The sequence below is a fragment of the Dromaius novaehollandiae genome, chromosome 4, assembly GCF_036370855.1.
Source record: "Dromaius novaehollandiae isolate bDroNov1 chromosome 4, bDroNov1.hap1, whole genome shotgun sequence".
Taxonomy (NCBI): domain Eukaryota; kingdom Metazoa; phylum Chordata; class Aves; order Casuariiformes; family Dromaiidae; genus Dromaius; species Dromaius novaehollandiae.
The window spans coordinates 70766160-70788787 of NC_088101.1; the positions used below are offsets into that span (position 1 = coordinate 70766160).

Genomic DNA, 22628 nt, shown 5'->3' on the forward strand with positions numbered 1-22628 from the left:
AAGAGCATTCTGTACACTGTGGTATATATTAGGGTTATAGATGGTCATGTTGAAGCTCGTGACTGGGATGCAGGAGAGATGGATCTATTACTGCCTCTGCCACAAGCTTCAAATGTGACCTTAGGCAAGTCCCTTAACCTGTCTATGCCTCAACTACTCGGTTTGTGAAATGGGAGTAATACTAAACTCCGAGGTTAGTGGTGAGGCTTTACTTTGTTAATGACTATGGTAGTTTGAAACATCAGGAACTTAATATTATTGAAATTACTTTTAGATAGGAGAAGCTTTGTTTCAAAGTATTGGTTTTGTCCATTAATTTCTTTCAAATTATTTTACTTCTTACCATGGTAGGGCTATCACTGCTATGTGTAAGATGCACATCATTTCAAGTGAAACTTGCAGAGATGAATGAATTGTACAAATAGAATAGGAACTGCTTTGCAAACTTCAGGATTTTAATCTTGAGTTTAACCATTATAACAGACATCATATATGGTATTTTACTGTAATTTATGTTTTGTTTTGATTTGTTTTCATTTCCAGTTCAACAGCTGATGCAAAATCAGAGGAAACAGCTAATTTGGAAAAAGGAAAATCAACATTAAACAAAGTTTTGGAGACTTTTTGTTCATATCACTGGCAACAGACTTTGGCTATGTTAAAATTTTTAATACAAGACGAAAATGTTTCTATAGTTTGCAGTTGCAAGCAAACACATTTTGTCCACTCTGAAATTCCCAGTTCCCTCACTGAAGAGGACGTTCACATTTCATTTTGCAACTGCAATGGACATATGCTGACAAAAAGGTGCTGTTTACAAAATCAAAGACCAAACACTTGTTTACCGCCTCTATCTGTCTGTATTAAAGATTTCCATTGTTTGTCATGCCAAGCTGTAGCAATTGGATGTATTAAGACAGTGGTAAACAAAGCATGTAGTGCTCATAGGTACTGTGCTGAACAATTACAAAACTGTAGCAGGCATTCTGTGAAAGCAGCAGCATGTACATCTTCTTCTGCTAAGGATTGTGATGTGCTCAACAGCATTAAAAATTCAAGCAGATCTCGCAGCCCATCACCACCTCCACTATCACCTGTACAGAGTAAAGAATTTGAAACATTGGAAGGATCAGTTACAGATTTTCCAACTTTAGACAACAACAAGCTTGAAATATCCATCAACCAACCTCCATCCCTCTTGCCAGCTGAAGAAAGCAATGGAAAATCTGAATATGAAAGTAAAATATGCAGAGGAAAAGTGACCGAGTATTCAGATGGAACATTGCTATCAACAGATCAAGAAGGCAGCAATTGCTATATAAATTCTGAGAAGTTTGAAAAAGGTGAGCATTCTGCCATTTTTCAAGATTTAATGGACCGTATTAATGAAAAATTAAAATCAATAGAAACTACAGATATAGCAACAAATCTTGTAAAATTTTCTAGCAGTGACAGGGCACCAGAAAATGATGTGAAGTTGGGAGACTTCATAACCTCTCTCATGCATAACGCTAAGGCAAGTGATTACAGTTTTATGGAATTACTTAGCCAACATGATAAACAAATGGAAAATAAAATTATCCAAACAAGATTTCGCAAGCGTCAGGAAACTTTGTTTGCAATGTATAATTCTCCTGATTCACCATTCATTCGACGACAGTCTTTGCAAATCAAGAGGGAACTTGCAAGCCTTGATGAAACTCTTATAAGAAAAAAGTCCAGTTCTGAGAGAAATGCCAAGAAATCTACAAAAAATTTTGATAAGATATACCCAAACAGAAGACACAGCTTTACTGTGATAGAAGATAAAGCTTTGCAAGATCTTGAAAGTAATCCATGTATGAATTGCCAAAGCCAACCAGTGTGCTTTCCAATACACCAACCAGAATCTTTCAAACTACCTCTTGCTGATTTTCAAAGCAGCTCTGGTTTTCTCTCTCTTTCAGAAAACAGTGCCAATCAAATTAAATTTGCAAAAACACAAGGAGATTTTGCAACCATAAAAGAGACTGATCAGATGTCTTTGAAGCAGGAAGGCAAGAGAATCTTGAGCAGAACTAAACGTAACATTGTGCCACCTGGATGGTACTCTGTGTATGTAACAAACAATATCGTATTTGGAAAATCATCCAAGGCAAAAAAGTCTTTAGAAAGTTTGGAAAAAATGAAAATAAAGAAAGATGTTCACACTGAAAGATGTAGTGACAGAAATGTAAGCAAAATTGTGAGAAACACAAATCTACAAGTTGTTGTAGAGCGTTTAGAAGATACAATAAACTTAGCCAAAAAGACTAATAACCCATTGTTGGATAGTTACAAAATAAGCCAAAAATTAAAAGATTGTGCTTATGAGCATGTTATGAACCCAGCTGCTAGGAGTGGCTTACCTTTCAGTCTGAGTGAAACAAGATGGATAGGACAAAGTTTCCTTCCACATTCACATGTGCCAAGCAGCAGTAAACCCACAGCTGTGTGTGTGACAACAAATAAGCAAGAAGTGGGTATAGATCTAGAAACTAATGACAGCCTTTTGAAATCTTCATCCTTTGATTCATCCAGTTCAACTTCCAGTAATGGGGACTTGCATACAAATTCCGAAGCTGGAGAGATCTCATCTCCCTTAAACTACTCTAGCCCTGTTAAGCTTATGTTTGTCTCAGAGGTTAACAGTAGCGAAGGAGTCAAATATACTTTGACATCTGCAACTGCATCTTCTAAAGCAAATATAGAGAGTTGTTTGTTGCAGGGGCACACAAACGCTGTGTTGGAAGAACAGGCTACGAGAGATCTTTCTCGTGCAATCTGTGTCAAGGATTGTTATCACAATGAAAATGGCACTAAGGAGGAATCAAGTTGCATTTATGCAGAAGCAAATACAGGCTCTTGTGCTGTTGGTCAAACTAACTCAAATAATTCTAAACAAAATGAAGAAACTGTGGAGAAATCAAGCAGTAGCAGTGAATTGGTTTTAAAAAGAAAACCTGGTAGACCAAAGAAAATAGGTCCTCAAGTTGTTAAGCAGATTAAGAGACCTATTGGACGACCTCCAAAACCAAAAACAGACTTAACTGAAAGTACAGAACATAGAACTGAACTTAGCAGTGGTGGGAAAAGTACCAAATCTGATGCAGCAGTGATGGAAGACGTTAACAGTAACAAAAATATTATTGTGACAGTTGTTTTTGGAAGGTCAAGAAGAACTAAAAGACATGTTTCTGAAGGTAATCTAAATGTAATCAGTGTTCTGCCTACACAACAGATTGATTCCAGTTTTGCCAGTGATCATGGTAAAGCAAGGCAAAATGCAGAAACTAAAAATGCTTTGACTGAAATAGTAAAAGTCTTACAGAATTCTGCTACTGAAAATGAGGTCTCTGGTTATGACTATATTAGACCTATCAAGAGTAACCCAGCATCACCACATCCTTGCAGCAATATTATACGGCCAGTTAAGAAACCTTTAACCACCATTCGAAAACCTGGTAGACCAGCAAAAGTAAAAATCTCTGGCATATCAGTGACTGTTAATAGATTTTCACCTCAGGAAAGAAAAGTGAGTATTAGCAACTGTTTGCCTCCTTTGCAACAACAAAATGTGTTAGAAAAAAACATACCACAGGAGAAAAGCAATCCACTGTGCAATAAAATGGGTCAAGTAAGGAGCATTCAGAAAGATTCTAGAAAGGATGGATCAGACAATGTTATTACAACAGCATCAAGAAAACGTGAAACTCCATTAAGACATTCTGTCAGAGACAGAAAACCTTCACTTCACTTTTTACATTCATTAGCATCTTCTAGTGCATTTACTTGTAGAAGTGCCTTGCTACATAAATCTTATAAACTCCATTTGAGAAACGCTAAAGATCAAAAAGATAAACATAAGCAATCAAATCAGAGCATAGCATCCAAAGATACCTCAGAAATGAGAAATTCAGGGAATTCAAAAAAGGGTCCTGAGGATGATGAATTCAGGCCCATTAATGAAGTATCGTCAGATCCCATTTTTTCATCAAATCCTTCTCTCAGGTGGTGGGCTACTTCCACTTCAAGCGACACTTTGTTGGAAGAATTAAATAATAGATTTGAACAGATAACTAATACCTGGTTGCGAGTGGGGGGAAATGAGTTTGATAAATGTGTCTGTGAAAAAAGAGATCCCATTGAACAAGACTGTAACACTGAAATGTCAAATCCTTTAGACTCCTGCCTTGTAGAACTTGAAACATCACCTATAAAAATGCTTTTTCAGAAAAAGTGTAATATGAATGAACTCTGTACCTGGTTTATGCAAACTACAGAAACACAGTCTCTCTCTCTAGTGAGAAAGGCAAATGCTCGCAATCCTTTAGAAGTAGTTAATACTAGAGAGATAAAGATGGAAACTAAACAATCTGATCTTAGTACTTGCCCTTTCAGAAAGCACTTTAAAAAGTTTGCACTATCCTCTCCTTCAAAACCAGCAGGGAAGTTACAAATATTACATAACATGGTCAGCTCTCCAGTCTTAAGTATGAAAAGTAATTTCACGTTAGCCAGATTAAAAAGAAGTGAATTTAAGAAGTTACAACACGATAGGTGGGGACAACTGAAAAAGCTATATAATCAGGCTCCCGGAGGCTGGAAATCAAAAAAGAAAAATTTACAGTTCTTTTGCCAAAGCCAGTTGTTTAAAAGTACAAGTGAGGAAGCCAGTGATGAAATGTCCATGCTCCAGGAAAAAAGTACAGTAGAAATCCAGACCACTGAAACTTTGGTGGAATCTCAGAGTAGTCTCTTGCCAACTGGAAATGAAGCCAGAGGTGCATTTGTCCAACAGATGATGGGATCTTCTGACTTTAACCCACATCCTGGTTTAGCAAATATACTTAAACCACATGCAGAGACAAATGGAACAATTTGTAGCCAACAAAATGTTAGAAAAGAACAAAGCCAAGATAAACTGTTTCAAAATGCATGGAAAGCCAAAACCTTTAGAGATTGTAGAATATTTCTGAGAAAAATCAACCATATTGAGCAGCACAATTCATTTAAGTTAAATAATATCATTTATTCTCCTGAAGTTGTTGAAAGTAAGAGCAATCAGGCCTATATGGAAGAAAAAAGACATCCTCTTTTAAGGTCCCATTCCAGTAAGCAAAATGCATTAAAGAAACAAGAAAATGAAATGGAAACATCTAAAGGAACTAATTCTTCCAAAGTGACTGAAAGGCTGGATGACCACTTTAACAGCAGAAAATTAAGTAGTGGTGTAAACCATGATGATAATCCTGCTGGTAATTCTGAAGTTCTTAGCAGAATAAACAAAAGAAAAAGTCCACAATGGGAGACAACAGATACAAATATAAGGAAAAAGCATAGGAGACAATCATGCAGTAGTGGACAAATGGCAACTTATTACCCAAAGTACCAGCTAGGTAAGTTCTTGTTCCCCCCTTCACCTTAACACTGTAAACTTAAAGAATTGGATAAATCAAATAACTAGGCACTTTGGATATTTTTTATTGCATGATATTCATTTCAATTTCAGAAAAGTAATAAAATTCATGTTTTATAGCATCAGAATAGTACAGAAAGTGCAATTTTAAAATGTATATAATAATTTACAATGTAGTCTTTCAACTACAATAGATGTATTACATTCTGTTATGGCTATTAATAGTATTCCAAGATGGAAGAAAAAGAGCTAACTAATATAATTCAGACAGACAACAAATGAAGTTCTGATGTATCTTAAGTCAGGGGCAGCTGGTTATTGATTTCAAAAGGAACCAAATTTCATTCCACTGTGTAGTTTCTGATATTATGAGAAAGGGTTAATTATAAAATGAAGCAGAAACTCAGTGTATTAACATATAATTGTAAAACAATAAACTTTTTTTGTCATTTAATGATTTCTAATGTAAATCTGTAATGGATTTATAATTAAATAGTAACATCTATAATGGATTTATAATTAAAGCAGCAAATAGTACTATATACTTCTGAGAAGTTATATCTGTTTCAGTGCCAGTTCAATGCTAAATGAAATCTTCTGAGTCTAACAGGTTTGTTGTATTGACTCCTTGCAGAACAATTTCAAATATGAAATTATTCTAGTCAAGAACAACATAAAATTACCATGTTAAGTGTATTTGTTTGGAATATTTTTAGGCTAGTCTGAAATTAAATCTGTTTTTTAAAGCAGGATATTTACAACATGTTGGTATACAACTCATCTCAGAAAGGCCACTTAAAAGAGGTCCACTTGTGAAATTATTTTTTCTTTTAAGTGAAGAGAACTCCGTAAACAGAAGTTTCAGCTCATTTTAATAAAATAACTACAGTATTAAGTACTCGCCAAAGTAGAAAAAGGTTCTGCAATAGGCATTATATTACTGCAGAGGTATTAATTTATAGAAAAAATATTGTATTAGCTAATCTGAATATTTTGCCCAGAGAATGAAAAAAATTATTCAAAACATCAGAACAAAATCTTATGTCCCGCTTTGTATTCTATCTTGAAGAAAACTATCCATGATGATGAACTGAATGATTAATTTAAGCTGTAATGTAAACAGTGTTATGGCTACTATAGTATTATATAGTATACTCATGTCTTTTGTGCTTTATATAATGTATGAAATTCTTTGTATTAGGTTCATTCAGTATAATCCTACTTTTCCAAAAGTACAGTTTTTTTGAAATGTATATTTATGCTATTATTTTGTATTTTAATTCATTGATTTGGGGCCAAACTCAACATAAAAATTTGTTTTTTAGAAGGTCAAACCTTGACACAGGACTGCTACAAAAAAGCCAGAACTAGACAGGGAAAGGGTAACATATATCCATCCTTTTTTGCAAATGAAGAAAGAGCTCTCTCACGCTTCTTTTTGTTTCATAATTTTGACTGTAGTCAAGAAAATTTTGCATTCAAATTATATTTATCTTAAACTTTTTCTTACTATAACAATTTAAGAACGATTACTGTAATATGGACTCATGTTAGTTCCAATTGGTACTCATAATTTTATTTACTGATAACTTTCCTCCTTCAGTTTTGACTCCTTAGGAAATCTGATAACTATTTTAAGATTTTACATTATTTCATTTTCAATTTTTGTTATTTCCCCTTTTTGCTCATAGTTTCTCATGTCAGTTGTTGTCTTTAGAAAGGATATGACAAAAAGTTCACTGCTGAAAGAAACGTTAAACGTAGAGACAAAGAATTGTGTTTCTGGAACTTTGTTCAAGCTTGTGACCCCAAAACTTTTGGGGGGTACTGTTGCAATATCAGGGGATTGTCTGCTACAGAAAAAGATGTCTTCTCTTGACATGTTGATTCAGCTTTGTGTACTGTCTGCATTAGCCAAGGAAATCATATAAATGTTTTTAGTCAAGCATACAGTTACTGGCTAAAAAGAAGCAATATGATTTCTAGTTGTGCATGCATGCATTTCCAAACATAACTCCTGCATCTGGAAGTTTTATGCACATGAAAACATCATTATTCATTCATATGTTCTTTGGATTGCATTTTTGTTGATGTTTGATGATGATAATTTATATCATTGTTCTATTGCCATATTTGAAATGCTATTGTACACACATTTATGATAAATATTTAAAGTTTTTCTTCAAGTGTTATTGATCTGGGTGTCTTACCAAATATTGTTGAAAGGTATTGTGATGCTTTACTGTGAAGCACTGAGGCAAGTAGGCAGAATGTATTCCCTTTCACTGTAAATCTATGTTCTGACCACATTAATTATTTTCTTTGGGAATATTGAAACATTATTTATTGCCTATGGTAGAAAAGAAAATCACGTAAGCCTGCTTTTAGGAAAGTATTTATGTTTCCATGAGGATGGTTCAGTGTGTTTCCCTCAATATTGCTGAAGACCACATTCAGATGCTTTGGACTTAGTCAAAGGAGACACAAAAAGGTTTCAAGTGAGCCAAGCAAAAATAAGAGAAACTGTTATCCAATGATAAAATGGAACATGATAAAAGACTCCATTTTAGGAACTTGACATATAACAAATATTTTTTCAGGAGAAGACATGGATTTGTCAGAATAACAAAGGTAGTGAGCTGTGGACCTACCACAGCAGCAGGCAATATTATATGCTCTGATTATATGACATGCTATATCATGCCCCTTCATATTAGGGTGAGAGCTGACATGAAAAAGCTTTTAAAAAATCAATTCTGATTACTTGAAGCAGGAATATTTTCTTCATTTAATATGAACTTTTTCATTTTCTCCCTTGTAATGTGGCTGTTGGGCAAGTAGTCTAGAGTTTTAGGGAAAAAAGTCTATTCTATTTGTTGGCAGAGGATTTAAAATTTCAATTTTAATTTTTTATTATGTTTGAATGCTATTTTTAAATGCTGTCTTAATGAGATAAATTTAGCTCAGTGCTTGAAATGAGAATTTGCTAATCTATGTAATTGTTTCAAAGTTGAATACAAGATTAAGGAATCTAACTGAAAACTGGGCATTGTATTTTCATTAGTCTAACTGGACTCCTGATTTTGCATGTAAAGTAATATCTATTTTAATATATTAATATGCCAACAGTCAAAACTTTTCTCAAACTTTACTTGCCTTACCTGAAATAATCTTAATATTGAAAGGATATATTCTATGTACCTTTTGTACATACATATTAGTATGGTATTAATATTCCAGTGTTGTCGCTTACTTGTATTACAGTAGTGCAGTCTGGTTGAGATAAGCTTCTACAATGTGAATCACTTTACAGCTAAAGTGGAAGAGACATTAGTCCCACACCAATGATCTAGTGACAAAAACAAGTTTTTTAGCAAGTCTCTCAAGCTCTCTAGTTCCTGAAGGAGTACATTCTACTCCTCTGCTGTGGGACAAATTTAAAATGCTAGGTCAGTTAAAATGCAAAAAAACACATACTGAAACAGTCATTAAATCTGTTGCGTTTGAGAAAACCTCTTCCACAGACATATCTTAGCTTTTTTCTCAAAGGCTTTTCATCAGAAGCATTACTTGGCTTCAGAATAAGCTTCACATGTGATGCAGAATAAGAAGATGGAGCTTTTTATAACTAATTGTCAGCAAGGAAGTTACTTTTTTGCAGACAGCTGTAAAACAAGCTAAGCAAAATTAATAGAAAACATAGAAAAAAATATTGGCATTCTCAATAAGTGGACCTTTTTAATGCAGAAGTATAAAAACAGAAAGGTAAACTTGATATATAATTGATTAAGCATATATAATAAATCCAGGCTCATTTAATGAACTCAGTGGTCTCTGCATCATTCCCCTTAATGCAGCTGCGGCAACCCTGCTACAGTCAAATACTCCATCTTCTTTAACACTCTGGAATTCCACATGCCGAATGCAGTGATACAGCCTTTCCTCCCCTTGTGTTTCCTCTCCCATCATGTAATCTAGTGTACTAGATCAGTAAAAAGTTGAGAGGTGTATAAATTTTGGGTGGTGTTTTGTTTTAAATAGGGCTGGTTTACATGTTGGCTTGGGGTATGCCGTTCCTTACATTATCATGAGGATTTGGAGCTAAGGATTTTTAATTTAGCTTCTCTGAACTATAGACTTCTTTTAAAGAACACAACTCTGAAGTCTTTCTGTAGTTCAGTGGCATGTTCATTAAGCCTTTGTATATGAATTACATACCCAAGGTTATACATAAGGGTTCTTTTTCATCATTTTCTTCAATATTGTCTTTTTTTTTTCTTCAGTTCATATACTAACGCTTGATTTCCAGAAAATCTGAGAAACTCATTCTCATCTTTTCCTGTTTGCCCCTAGTCCTGAGGAAATTATTGTTAGACTTTGTAGCTTTCTTTAGGAAATTGATAACACTATATAATATGGTTTCTATATTTTTGCTAAAGTCTTGCTCCAGGAGAGAAAATAGGAGTTTTCCCAGCCCTGCATAGTGATTTTGAAAATGTAACAAGTACATCTCTCTTTCAAAATCCTGTCTTTTGTTAAGAGTTTAGTGCTCTAAAGAGTTGCAGTTGATGTTAGATGTTCAGGAAAAGGATAAAGATCAAACAACACAGCCTGTGATGGCATAACTTGTTTGTACAAAGTATATTCTTAAGTCTTGATTGTATATGTTAGCATAGATTTTGCTGTAACTCTGCTAGTAATTGGTCGCAAGTTGTAAAATAAAAAATATGCACTTTTTGAAATTAATTTGATAAACAATGTTTCAGAAAGAAAAAAAATATTTTAAGTATCTTTAACCCTGAGTCAGCAAAATGCTTAACTGCATGAGTCACTCTGTGAAGTCACTGCAGCTATTCACATGTAAAGGTGATCTACTAAGCCAGGTTTTAGATAGTACATCTAAATTTATATAAAAATAGTGTAGATCTATATAAAATACTGCTTTGTTACAAATGAAGTACTACTGTATCCTTCTGAAGAAAACTTTTAAATTATTGGTGCAAAATTTTCTTATAATTTAGTTCAACTGGAATGAATAGCATGTATGAAAATTTGTATGGACATGATAAATTATAGAGGAAAAGAAAATTGTCTTTTTTTTATTACTGTCAATACAGTATTATGTAGTCTGACCATCATCAGGAAGGTTAGTTATACTGAGACAATTCCACATTACCATGTCTTGCTGTGGGAAAATATTCCTGTTGAAGAAAGATACCTGTAGAAGCATGTATGCTATGTGTCTATTGTGCCTTTCTGTATTGCTTATACCACAACACTAGTGTTCTTTTTCTTGCACTTAATTTTTGTAAAGTGTCTTATACTAGAATCCTCGTTTAATTCCCTTCAAAAAGTACAGAATCTAGTTTGAGAATGCGAGGTGAAGATTTATAACAGTGCTGAGAAGGCTGGGCTGTTCTTTGCATGTATTCATGGCTAGGTTGTTTTCCTTCCTTAATTCCTCTTTCCCCCAGTCACAAGACAGTTTCAGATTGTCCACTCTTTGAGGTTCAGACACCTTCTTCAGATTCTCAAGCCAAATATACCGCCATATTTATTAACTGTTTATCCTTTTGCTACCACTGTTCTTTAATTTTGCTGTAATTAGATATTTTAATACAAATTTTAATACAGATTTTGGCAATATTTTAAGGACAGCATTTTCTTATTATAAGGCTTTTCCTCTACCATTTCCTATAGTGAACATGAAAAGTAAAGACTCTCTACCCTTCAAAATGGTCTTGAGTGTTCCCTAGGTTGTCAAGTGTTTTGAAAAGCTTTTGACAGCCTTCAGATTCCAGTTAAGCCTGGTATTTTTACAGTGATCTACAACTGTTTGGATGTATCTGAATGGAAGTTGTTTTATAGGGAAAATCCAAGATTATAAGAGCAGCATTTTACATTCACATACACACAGCACTTGCAATATCATCATTGACATTTTTGCCCTTAGCGGTATAATTGAGATAGTATCATGCTCTGCGGCCTTAGTGTAACATGAACCATGATGGTGTGCTTTTGTTTGTAACTGGCAGAAAATGCTTATGCACTCACCATTAGCAAAGCTGACTGCTTAGTTATTCGAAAGATACTATTAGGTGTTTTAAAACAAGTCAGAAGAAAGATTATTTTTGATAACCAAAGTTATGCTTTTTAACAGATAAATCTATGTTTTATAGATACATACCTACGTATATAATAGATGGGCCCACCTATGAGCTGAGAACATTCCTAATGTACCATTTTAAGAAAGAACCCCTTTCTTGAAATACTGCAAATGGAACTCATATTGAAGTCCCAGTTTAGAAGTTAATTACCATTATTAATTACTTTCTGTTGTTTGCAAGCAATTTTTATAGTGTCTATTAAAATGTTAGAAAAGAAAACGGAAGTTGTTTCAGTGCTAGCCAAATAACTTTTAAAAATATTGCAGACTTTCTAACCCTGCAATAATTATAATATATTCCACACATTTTTGTCAGGTTCCTAAGCAAGTTACAACTCAAATAAATTACTTTTTTTGATTGGTGGCCGTGTACCTTGATAAGGTAATGTCTGCTCTTCAAAAGCATCTCTCCATCTTCTCATTTCAACCTCATAAGGTGTTACCTTGAATTACTTCAGTTTTCATATTTCCTCCATCTGTTATTTCTTTTTCTTAATTGTTAGATTGCCGGCTTTCAGCTGACTGACTTAGCTACTTTCTGTACATGTCTTGTCTTGTCATCTAACTGCTCACTTTCTGTTTTTTCTCAATACTTTTTTTTTAACATTATTTTTATTCTCCTCACTTTAAGTCAGACCAGCTATGTTTTCCCTTCAGTTTCCTGCCCTTTTTTCCACTCTTACAGAGTCAGAGCAAATGTGCTCACATTTTCAGAAAGGTTGATGGGCCCAAACAGTTCTGCCTGACTATTTCTCATAAATGTTTAGTTCCCATAATGAAGGTTATGCCATTTTCAGTGGCTGTCTGTTCCAGTATTAGTTATCCCACTGCTTTTTATATGTCATGATATTTATTTGTATTTTTACAGTAATATAACCTTGTTGACTTGTGCTTAATATGTGATCCACTAAAGCTCTCCACTCCTTTGTTAAAGAACAGATGCTACCTAACGTGCATTTGTATGATTGCTTATTCTCACTGTAGCACTGTACTTTGCTGTGGTCCCCACCATTCACTCTGGATGTCACTCCACGTTCGTCTGCGTTCTCTGTTCGTACTTTGCTCATCTTTCATACCAAACTGTAGTTGATTCTCAGATTATGTATCAGCTTTCTTTGGTCCAAGCTGTATGCTTGTGAGTGCCAAAACATAAATTCAGAAGTAGTGCAGTCCAGTTTCATGCACTTTTTTTTTAAAATTTCATATTTATCATTGCCCAGTTCTGCTGTTCCATACTCTCTTATATGAGTTTCGTTGTGTTTTATGAGAAAGATATTGCTTAACCTGCTTCAAAGATTTCCTCAAACCCAGGTATGAAATAGCTTTTCTATAAATGGTCATGCCTACTTTTTAAACCACTTTTACTTACTGAAGACCATTTAACCTTTATGTTTTTCTTAAGCTACCAAGATGCAGGTCTTTTCCAAAAGCCAAATGTGTAAATGGACTTTGTCTTCCTAGTTCCTTGCTTTCAGGTCAGCAGCTCTGGAAACTTTAAAATTCTAGAAAAATTACTCTTTCTGATCCCTTTCTCATGAAAAGTTACAGATTCTCTTCTTGTGGCACAGGTATAGCAATTTATATTTCTATTTTCATTTTTCAAAGCTTAAGGAAAAGGACCTTATGCTGATTTCTCGTGTTCTAGACATCAGTAAAGGCTACTTAGATTATTCTTCAGTGGTCTTTGGAGTTCAAATAATGGTACTAGGTATCTATTGCTCTGTTAAGTTTAAGAGGATATAAATATACATCTAGGGAGAAACTTGATACTTTATGGAGACTAAGGCTTGTTTTTTGTATTCTGTATGTTTGGTTTTTGTCAGTCTGACAGATTATTCTACTGTTCGATGTGTTCTTTCAACAGTTGAATTCATCTGACTTCTGTTTGCATTCTGTTTTGCGTTCCTTACAACAAATTATGTTTAGACAGTAGTTTCACAAATATTTGTTTCAATGATTATGCCAACTTACCCACTCTCCATCCTCTACTTACTGCCACTTTCTCCTTTCTATCTCTGCTTTTAGGCAGATATATCTTTCTAGTCTAAAGTTCTAGAAATGTGTGCGTTTGAAGAAATTCTTTTGTGTATAAATTTTTTTCCTGAGATGGTTCATATTTGTCATTTTACTATTTACAGCTGCTTTTACATTATCCTTAAATAGTAGAAATTAAAGAAAATGAAATAACTCATTTTCAAATTATTATTTGACCTTTTTTAATTCAGAAGTCTGGTGGCTTAAAGGCCACACAGGGATTGTCTTGTCATATTTTGAAGATGATCTTCCTCCATAACATAACAGCTTTTGTGAGGTCAAAAACAATTATGAATCAAGGAAGGATTTGAGACTAATCCAGTTCAAGTGACAAGATTTACATGGTTGCGTTCATCATAGTGTTGAGGTGGTGGTGGTCTGTTTCTTCTGAGAACAGTCTGTACCAGCCTACTTTGTTCTTAGTCTTTGAACCTTAACCTCTTTTAGCTAATTCAAACCCATTTTTAATTATGAATAAGTAGAATAATAATAATAAAAATTGATTCTCTTATAACATCTGTGTTTCTAAGGAAGACTCAGACAGTACTTATCTGAACAGCAGGTGGATTTTTTTTATTTATTTACCCAACTCTAGGTTCTAGGAATGTATAGAAATTAGGTAGTTTTTTTCATGGAACTGATGATCAGAGGCAAAAATTTGTTTCGCTGCAGTGCCTAGATGCTAAGAATTAATTATGTGTATCATGAAACTAATGATGCTTTCTTTCAACTGTTAAATTACTAGCTGGCTTTTGTTTCTAAGACCTTCAAAGGTTGTATGCTATGAGAGATTTGAGTTCATAGAGTTATTTTTCCTTTCACAGGTTCAATACTATCTTCACTGATAAATTATCCCCTAAAATTTTATCACTTCTTCATACCCATTTCAGTGACAGCTCACATTAATAGTGTTTATTTGCTTAAGAATCATGTGCCTTCTGTAGACTATGCCGTAATACATATGACCACAAAGCATAGTAATTTTTAACAAAGATACATCTCAGTTCTGAATAACTTTCTAAATCAAGCTGCTTTAAATAATTATAACTTAAACTATCCTAAACTTTAACTGTCCTCGAACTTGACAACATAGATTTAAATCTGTCCTGTATTTGGGGGAACTATCAGGGTGGAGTTTCATTCTTCTATGGCTATGCAAGTTTAATAGATTTTCTTTTTTTGTAACTGCTGGTTTTAGTTCCAGATTTTTGCTTTGAAGTTGCAATTTAGACATTCTAAGTTGCCTAAAATCTGTTATGTTTAAGGGAGGGGGACAGTGTTCTATAGATGACTGGTTTGGGGAAGAAATAATGTTATTTCTGTAAGTGCACTCTGAAACTATGTTGTATTCCATTTGCCAAACTTTTATTTGAAAATGCATAATATGTGTTGTCTGGTCTTATTATTGTGATATTTTCTTTGAAGATGGACTTGATAGGTGCAACATACATGCAGTGCTATATAACTTTGTCTCTGTGCAAGTTTGACTAGAGGCTTGAACAGTGAGTGACTATTTCAATGTATGTCTTCAGGAAATAGTAATTTTCTTTTACTGATATGATACCAGTGCTCAGCAAATCCTTGCTAGCCTCTTATGATTATATTCCATATTCCTATTTCCTTTCTTTTTATCCAGTCTCTTGTTCTTGTCCCCACTCTTTTTTTCCTCAAGCAAAGAAAGCTTTTCTGAGTTAAATGTGTGAAGAGCAAAAGAAAATTTCAGTCTGGTACTATAACTGATTCTGACTTCTCATCCTGTCTTTTTGTCTCCACTCAGTTCACCTCCTGTCTTGTTTCTCTGTCCTGTTTATGGTTTTATTTTTGTTAGTATTTCTGCTGTGCTAATCCCGTTTTACATCTAGTTTTTGAAATCCTCCCTGGATATTGCCTATCTCAACTCCCTTTGACCTAGTTGAGTATGCCAGCTATTTCCAGGGCACTTCTTTCTCTTAGATATCCAAATGTGGTTCCATCCGCTCATACAAAAAATATTACTTCATATTAACTTGAGAACCTCTTTGATAAATGGAAGTGAGGTGTAACAGGATTTTTTGTAGATACGTTTTTTTGCATGTTGGCGTTCTGGAAAGATGGGTTTAAATTTCAGAGGTGATAAATCTGTTTGTTTCTGTTTGGCATACTTTATTTCTAACACCTTTTTCATTACCAAATCAATCATCTGTATGAAAATATGCTGAGGCTTCTATAGTCATTGTAGATTTTAACCTGTATATATTCTACTCTTCCTTTTTCTGAGAAATGTTTGAGTAGTTTGTACAGAGAATTTTTTATACTACTAGAGTTTTACTATTTCTACACAGTATTTTTGAAGCCTCTCTGTAAAAGCCTCAAATCAGTGCTGTGTATTACAACTGTGGTTATATTTTCCACAACTGCAGTTGTATTTTCCGAGCTGTAAATGTGCACGTCATCCATGGTATTGTTTAACAAGCTCAGTATGCAAAATTTTTATTGTCAGACAGGAGGAAAACAAGTTTTACCTAGCTCAGCTAGTAGGAAAGGAGATATTTTTTTAGCTATCATCAAATGAGTGTTGAAAAAGATTTAGAAAAACACAACCCTATGATGACATTTTCATAGTCACTTTATAGCATGCGTTTGATGATAATCTCTCTGATTGTAAATACTGAGGAGTCGCCTAACAGATAATAAACAATCCCTATGCCTACTTTTGTTAATGACCTTATCATTTAGTAGACAGTGGTTGACTCAGCAGTTGTATGCACTTGAGCTAGCCAAATTTTTTTTTAACTTTGTCATTTTCATACAATAGGCATCTATTCCTATATTTCTCTGGAGGAATGAAGTTCCAAACTACCTAAAAAACAAGAAGCTCAAAGAACATTATTTTCTTGTTGTGCTTGGCAGCCTATTATTTCCTCTCACTTCCTACTATTAAAGATCAGTATTTCTATTATTAAACTTGATAATTTAGATAAAATTAAAGTAATGAGAGAAAAACTTCAGAAAGAAATACTTGTATTCAAGTAGTTTTAAATGGAAATATGGAAAAGAACGGGGATTTTAGATCTTAGGAGTATGGAAAGGCCCCTTGTTGCCTATTTTAGTAGAAGATTGAATTCAAAGGCCTTGCTATTTAATTCCTTTTGTTTTAATGGTAGGAGTGGCTTTTAGTAGGGTGAGAGACTCCTTTTAGCTTCCAGCATCTTGGAGACTTCTTAAGCACACGTAGGGTGTCTGCTTAGCCAAGGGAGACGAGATAAGACCTTAGGGTCCATCAGGCTTATTCTCATTTGGCTGCTATCATTTGTTTGAATAACATAGGCCATTACTCTTTTCCTGAAATTGCTGAAAGATAGTGAATTCATAGATGAGTCAGTAATGTTGATTTGGGAATTGAGGCTCACAATTCAAGAAATAGATCTTGGAGTCATCACTGACAATTTTCTAGAATCATTGGCTTCATGTGCAGCAGCAGCCAGCAAAATGTGAGGCATCATGACATTATATTGACAAGACGGGGCGGGGGGGTGTTTGTCATTTTTGTCATTGTATAAAACCTTGGTGCATCCACATCCTCAGTACTCTGTGCAGCTGGGTTTGCACCTTGCAAAGAACAGAGTGGAGTTAGAGTTGGGCAATGAAGATGATTATAGGGCTGGAGCAGCTCCCTTGCTAAGCAGAACTAAATAAAAAGGCCAGGACTATTCATTTTGGAGAGAAGAATGAAGGTTGACTGAAGTTCTATTTGAGGTGTAGGTGGTGAATTGTGTGATGGGAGAATACTTATTTTCCAGATCTCACAGTACTTGGTCCAGGGCCGCTCACTAACAGGAAATAAATGAAGGAAGGGACTTTTTTCACATAGCAGATTGTGAATGTCTGGAGCTGTCACAGGACGTTGTGGAGACAGACTGTGTCAGTGGGTTCAAAAAGGGCTTGGAAAACTTCCCGGCCGACAGGACCAAGGCTGATAGTAAGGACAGAGTGGGCAGGAGTGTACCCTCTGACATCCCTAACCCCATGATGAGGGGAATGAGCTGTGGGTAGTGGCCAGGCTGACGTGCTGTCTCTTACTAGGAGTGGAGTCTGTCACTGCTGTCTGTCACAGAGCTGGGCTCTGTGAACCATCCCTCTGACCCAGTGAGGCAGTTCATCATGTGTGTCTGTCCATCTCCATAACACTCCAGAGTATTAATAGTGGATTCCTACATTAGCCTCATGTTTTTGTATAGGTCAAATTGTGATGCAGTACTGCACTGCCAGAACTGCGGGAGACGTAGACTAAACGTTTAAGCCAGAGGTGGCAATGGCTGTGGGCTTTCTCCTTTGCACAGGTGGGTGGGCTGGATGTTAAATGGAGAGATGTGGTGCTTTGCTTTTCCCTGCCCCACAGTGTAGCATCCAGCATGCTGATATTGAAATACCCTCTATGAGAGACAAGATGCAAGCTATTCAGATATTTTCTTTCCCTGCTCCTCCTTTTTGTCCACTTCTTCCTATACACACATGCACACTCTGAGATGAGTCAACAACTTTGTAAGCCAGAATGTGCTGCTTATACAGAGCAATGATAATAGTACATACTAAGAGAGTGCAGAAACACACAATTTAACTCCCTGAATTCTATTTTTTACAAGTATTATTTTTGATCTAAAGAAAAGGAACAGTCTCATTTCCAAAATAAATATATATTTAATTCTGTCCTGAGAAACAATATGATCCAGTTACTTTACCCTCTGAAATATGAAATCTCTTTAATTTTAAACAGCTGATCAGGAAATGTTTCTGCAGTAAATATGTTACCAGCAGTCCCAGGGTAGTTAGAAGACTACAACAGTGTAATTAAAAAAGAGAAGAAAAGCATCTGAAATTTCAGGAAACATCAGTATTTTTTTAAACACTGTTTCTTTGTATGATGAACTGAAGCACATTTTCTTTTTCACTGGTCTTTTAACCCTATTGGACTGTCTTCAAAGCCACTAGTAAAAGCAGATATATTGACTATGCCATGGCTGAAATTCAAGTGTCATGTTACCGAAGCACCTGTGTCTGACTTCCAAAATCACTCAAACTAATGCACTCAAACTAATTAACTGAGTTAGTCTCAAGTAAATAAAAAACAGATAACTGCTGTAATTGTAAACAGATGGCTTCAGAATGGGCAATTTCTAAACATTTTTAGAGGCTGTCATATAAGACTAATAAGTGCCTATTGCCTAGAAAGTCACAGGGAGTTCCAGCCTCTTACCAGTACAAGCCCTGGAAGCCGCGAGCACTAGGAGGATGCAGAGAGATGATACTGAGCAGCCCGATTCCTAGCGCTACCAAAGTACGTTACATCACTTCTAGTAGCATCATGCTGTAACCAGCAGTCCTCCTCTTCCTGGTGGAAGGATTGTTATACAAAGCATTTCTTTCTTTTACTAGGCATGCTTAATGTACAGTGCACCTTTTATACAGGGAACAGCATAAAATTTAGAATAGAATCTACTGATGGAGCTAGCTAGGGAAATTCAACTACTTCTATGTTAATTATACACTTTAATGACATTACTTACTTTAAAAACTATTTAAATACAGGATTTTTCACAGCTTTAGGAAATACCTTTTACTACATCAATAGCTAGAATATAAATCACTACTGCTGAAGGAGAAACAAAAGTGGGATGAAAAACTGGCCTTGTTGGTTAAATATATTACTGCAGATCTCTAACCTTATTCCTTCCCACTTCATTCGTGTCACAGTAAAAGTTCCTAAAATACTTAAACTTTTTAGGTTGATGTTACCCATACTGGGGAAGTGAAAAAGATGTTAATTTAACTTCTTCCTACCCTTGATTTTTTTGCCTTCTGGGGCAAGGGGATGGTTAGCATAACAATTACCAGCATATATTCTGGCTCTAGTTTTGCAAAGTCACTCCTGCTTCTTACACCTTATACATAAATTTGTACAAAAACTAAAATCTAAAGCATACAATAATCCTGGACCATGGTGTCAGTCTGATCAGTTTGTCTTATGCTTTCAAATTGTTGCTTTCAGTCGTTGATTAAGAACAGCTAGTCTGTCATCATAGCTTTCTCCCGGAGTTTGGTTTCTCAGTCAGACACGACTGCATAAAAGCATAAACAATTCCTAGCCTCCAGCGAAATAGAAACAGTTAGCTCACAGGAGCACACAGTCAGCTTTGCCACTTCTCAGTCAATGGCATGTGAAAACACTTCCTAAGACACAGACGCTTAACTGCTTCAAAGCAATTTAAGATTTACTGGGTAACACACATACTCGGAATGAAACGTGTGCGGTTTGTTTGAGGGACAGAATGGGACGTAGCCCCATTGAATGGACTAATGCTTTAAGACCAGAGTGTTGTTGCCAGGCAGTGACTCGCAGTTACTTTGGGCTTTTATGTCTCTGTAACATAAGCAAAGCATTTGGCATAGCTGTAGGTGTTGCGAGCATTACTTGATAAAGACTATGGCAGTTCCTTGGAGAGGGAAATGATTATAGAGGCCTATTTGTATATTGTGGTCTGACAATATTATAGCACTTTGCATTTTGATGTGTAGTCCAAGCTAACAATAAGGAATTCTCTTCAGAATTACACCAAATCCTAGTATGCAGTCTGTTATTGCTAATAGTGTTGGTTGGAGAATGGGCATACCTACTTAGTACATTTTCTAGTTTATATATGAAAGTAACATGCCAAATCTTGCGAGAAGCCTGAACCTTGAGCTTTTTCTGTCTAACACTTGCCCCACATTATTCAAGGTTTGCACATCTACTGCTCTAAGAAAATAGAAAGATTGTTCTTTAAAGTCACTCTGCATACGCTCTTCATAGTTTGTAACTTCTTGTAGTCTAGACTCCCAAGACCTTATGTTCCTTATAGATCACAGAAAAAGAAAAAGCACACAGGCACTACCACTTCACTTAGCAATGGACAGAAATAGTCCGGAGGGGAACAAACCACTTGAAAAAGATTTCAACTTTCCTTACAGCAAGTGAGAGCACAGGTTCACATCTGAAGAGGTTACAAATCAAAGATATTAACCTTGCTCACTAAAGTCTTCTCTCTGTGCCGCCTAAACCTGCACTCAGTGTAATCACGTTTCCTACAACAAGGAAAAGACCAGAACAACACAGAAAGACTAAAAATCAGGAAAAGCAATAAAGGAAAGGGCGTGAAGACAAAGGACAGAAGCAGAAGAATGAGGTCACAAGGAAACACAGGTTAGGGGGAGGGAGCATTAGGGAGTATCCCAATTATTGAAGGTTAGGAGCTACGGTTAGTAAATGAGAAGTGTCCAGCTTGTTTCACTAAAATGTTAAAAAAAGCACTTATCATTCTAGATAGCATGCATAAAAATTTAAAAGCATAAAAATCATGCTGCTAACAATACATGAAAAATACTGATGAACTGTTGCTTTAACTGTTAGGCAAGTTGTTTTTCCCTGTTGCTGTGAAGTAGGAAAAAGTTCAATCAAAATCGATCAATAGTATTTGAGCAATACAAAGTAATCCTGTTCTAGGTCATAGGCTTACAACTTCCTCAAGTAATTAGATGTCCTCAATTAGACTGTTTACCCACATTATAAGCACTTTTGCATAGGTCTTCATACATGCAACAAGATTAATTAATAGCATACAGTTTAATAATTAAAGTTAACATTATACTTGAGCAGACTCCATCCTTGATAATTTGTGCTTAGGCCATGTGGCAGATTTGTTTTCCTGAAATTCAGCAAGTAAAAGCCATTAAGATAGTCACACTGCTTAAAGACCCCTTTAATAGCAGAAACTTTGTGTACAGCTATTTTATAGCACAAACATCACTCGCTGCCCTTAACTGCAATATGCTGTTTTATTTTTAGTATGCATAATTAGAAATATTTCCAAACTGTATCATTCTTGCAGCTCTTGAAACCTTTGAAAAGGATGTTGAGAGACTGTGAATTGCAGGTAGGACAGCTGTAGATGTCTGCACATGGTAGGCAGTAAGAAAGAGATTAGAGATAAATAGGTTTGAAATAATTTGTAAGTGATAAGATAGTATTCCAAACTCTTCCTTTTTGTCTTATAAGTGTGTAAAATTACGTGCTTTATTTGGCAATGAGAAGTGTGACTCAGTTCCCATTTATGTCCCAGTTTGCTTAGTGATCCCCATATGGGCTGATTTCTTTTCCTTCCTGTAATACTTATTTTCCTAGATTTAAAACAAAGTAAAAACTGTCTATATATTAGTCCTTTTATGGCTTTATTAATTTAACAATAAGTTGGGTAGAGGTTCTTCCTTCATTCCTGCTCTGGGGTTTACTATAATCAATTCCTATCATTTGGGCGTGATTTAGACCAGTCTGCAGCACACTAGCGTTCCCGTGTGAACAGTGCTAGCAGGAGGCAGACCTATACCAGCAGCCGGCACAAGTTAACAGGACTCTAGCTACTCCTGCACATGAACAAGCCCCCTCTACCTTTACACTGCAGCCAGGTCCTGATCTCAGCTGGTGTTTCGGGAACGTACTGCAATGAGAAATCAATATACATGAGCTACCACCACCTCATCTTGCCTCTTATCAGTATGCTTGGGGGGGGGGGGGGAGGGGCAGGGGAGAGAAAAAAAAATAGGGTACTAAAATGCTTCCCATTCTTCTCCCTTACCCACCCCCACTTCTTTTCTTACAGCACGCTACAAGTGAAAGTCTCGGAGCCGCAGAATTCAGTAGACTTGAACACAGAAAATGAACATTTGAAGTCCATAAAGATGTGCCTTAATCAGCCCACTGAGTGGAATCTGAGTTTTGCAGCAGCCTCCCTTGCCAGCTGTAAAGTTTTTAACCAAAATCTCAAAACTGATGAGAACAAATAGATTGCAGCTGTTCTTGCACTATTATTTTGTACATTGTTCTTGATTTTTTTTCTGCTGAATAATGAGCATTTATTACATTGATCTTGAAATGATCTTGTGTGATTTGGCTTTATATTACTACTAGCATTATTCATTTTG

General features: G+C 35.5%; 1 protein-coding gene across 3 annotated transcripts in view; it reads left to right on the forward strand.

Moving 5' to 3' along the window:
* Positions 1 to 22531, forward strand: part of LCORL (ligand dependent nuclear receptor corepressor like) — an 85534-nt gene extending 63003 nt beyond the window's left edge. For all 3 annotated transcript variants that reach the window (XM_064511381.1, XM_064511380.1, XM_064511382.1), the window contains 2 exons: positions 544 to 5417; positions 22307 to 22531. In XM_064511381.1, coding sequence (XP_064367451.1) covers positions 544 to 5417; positions 22307 to 22320 — 4888 coding nt within the window. In that variant the 3' untranslated portion in view covers positions 22321 to 22531. The remainder of the gene's footprint in view (positions 1 to 543; positions 5418 to 22306) is intronic.
* The last annotated feature ends 97 nt before the right edge of the window (positions 22532 to 22628 follow it).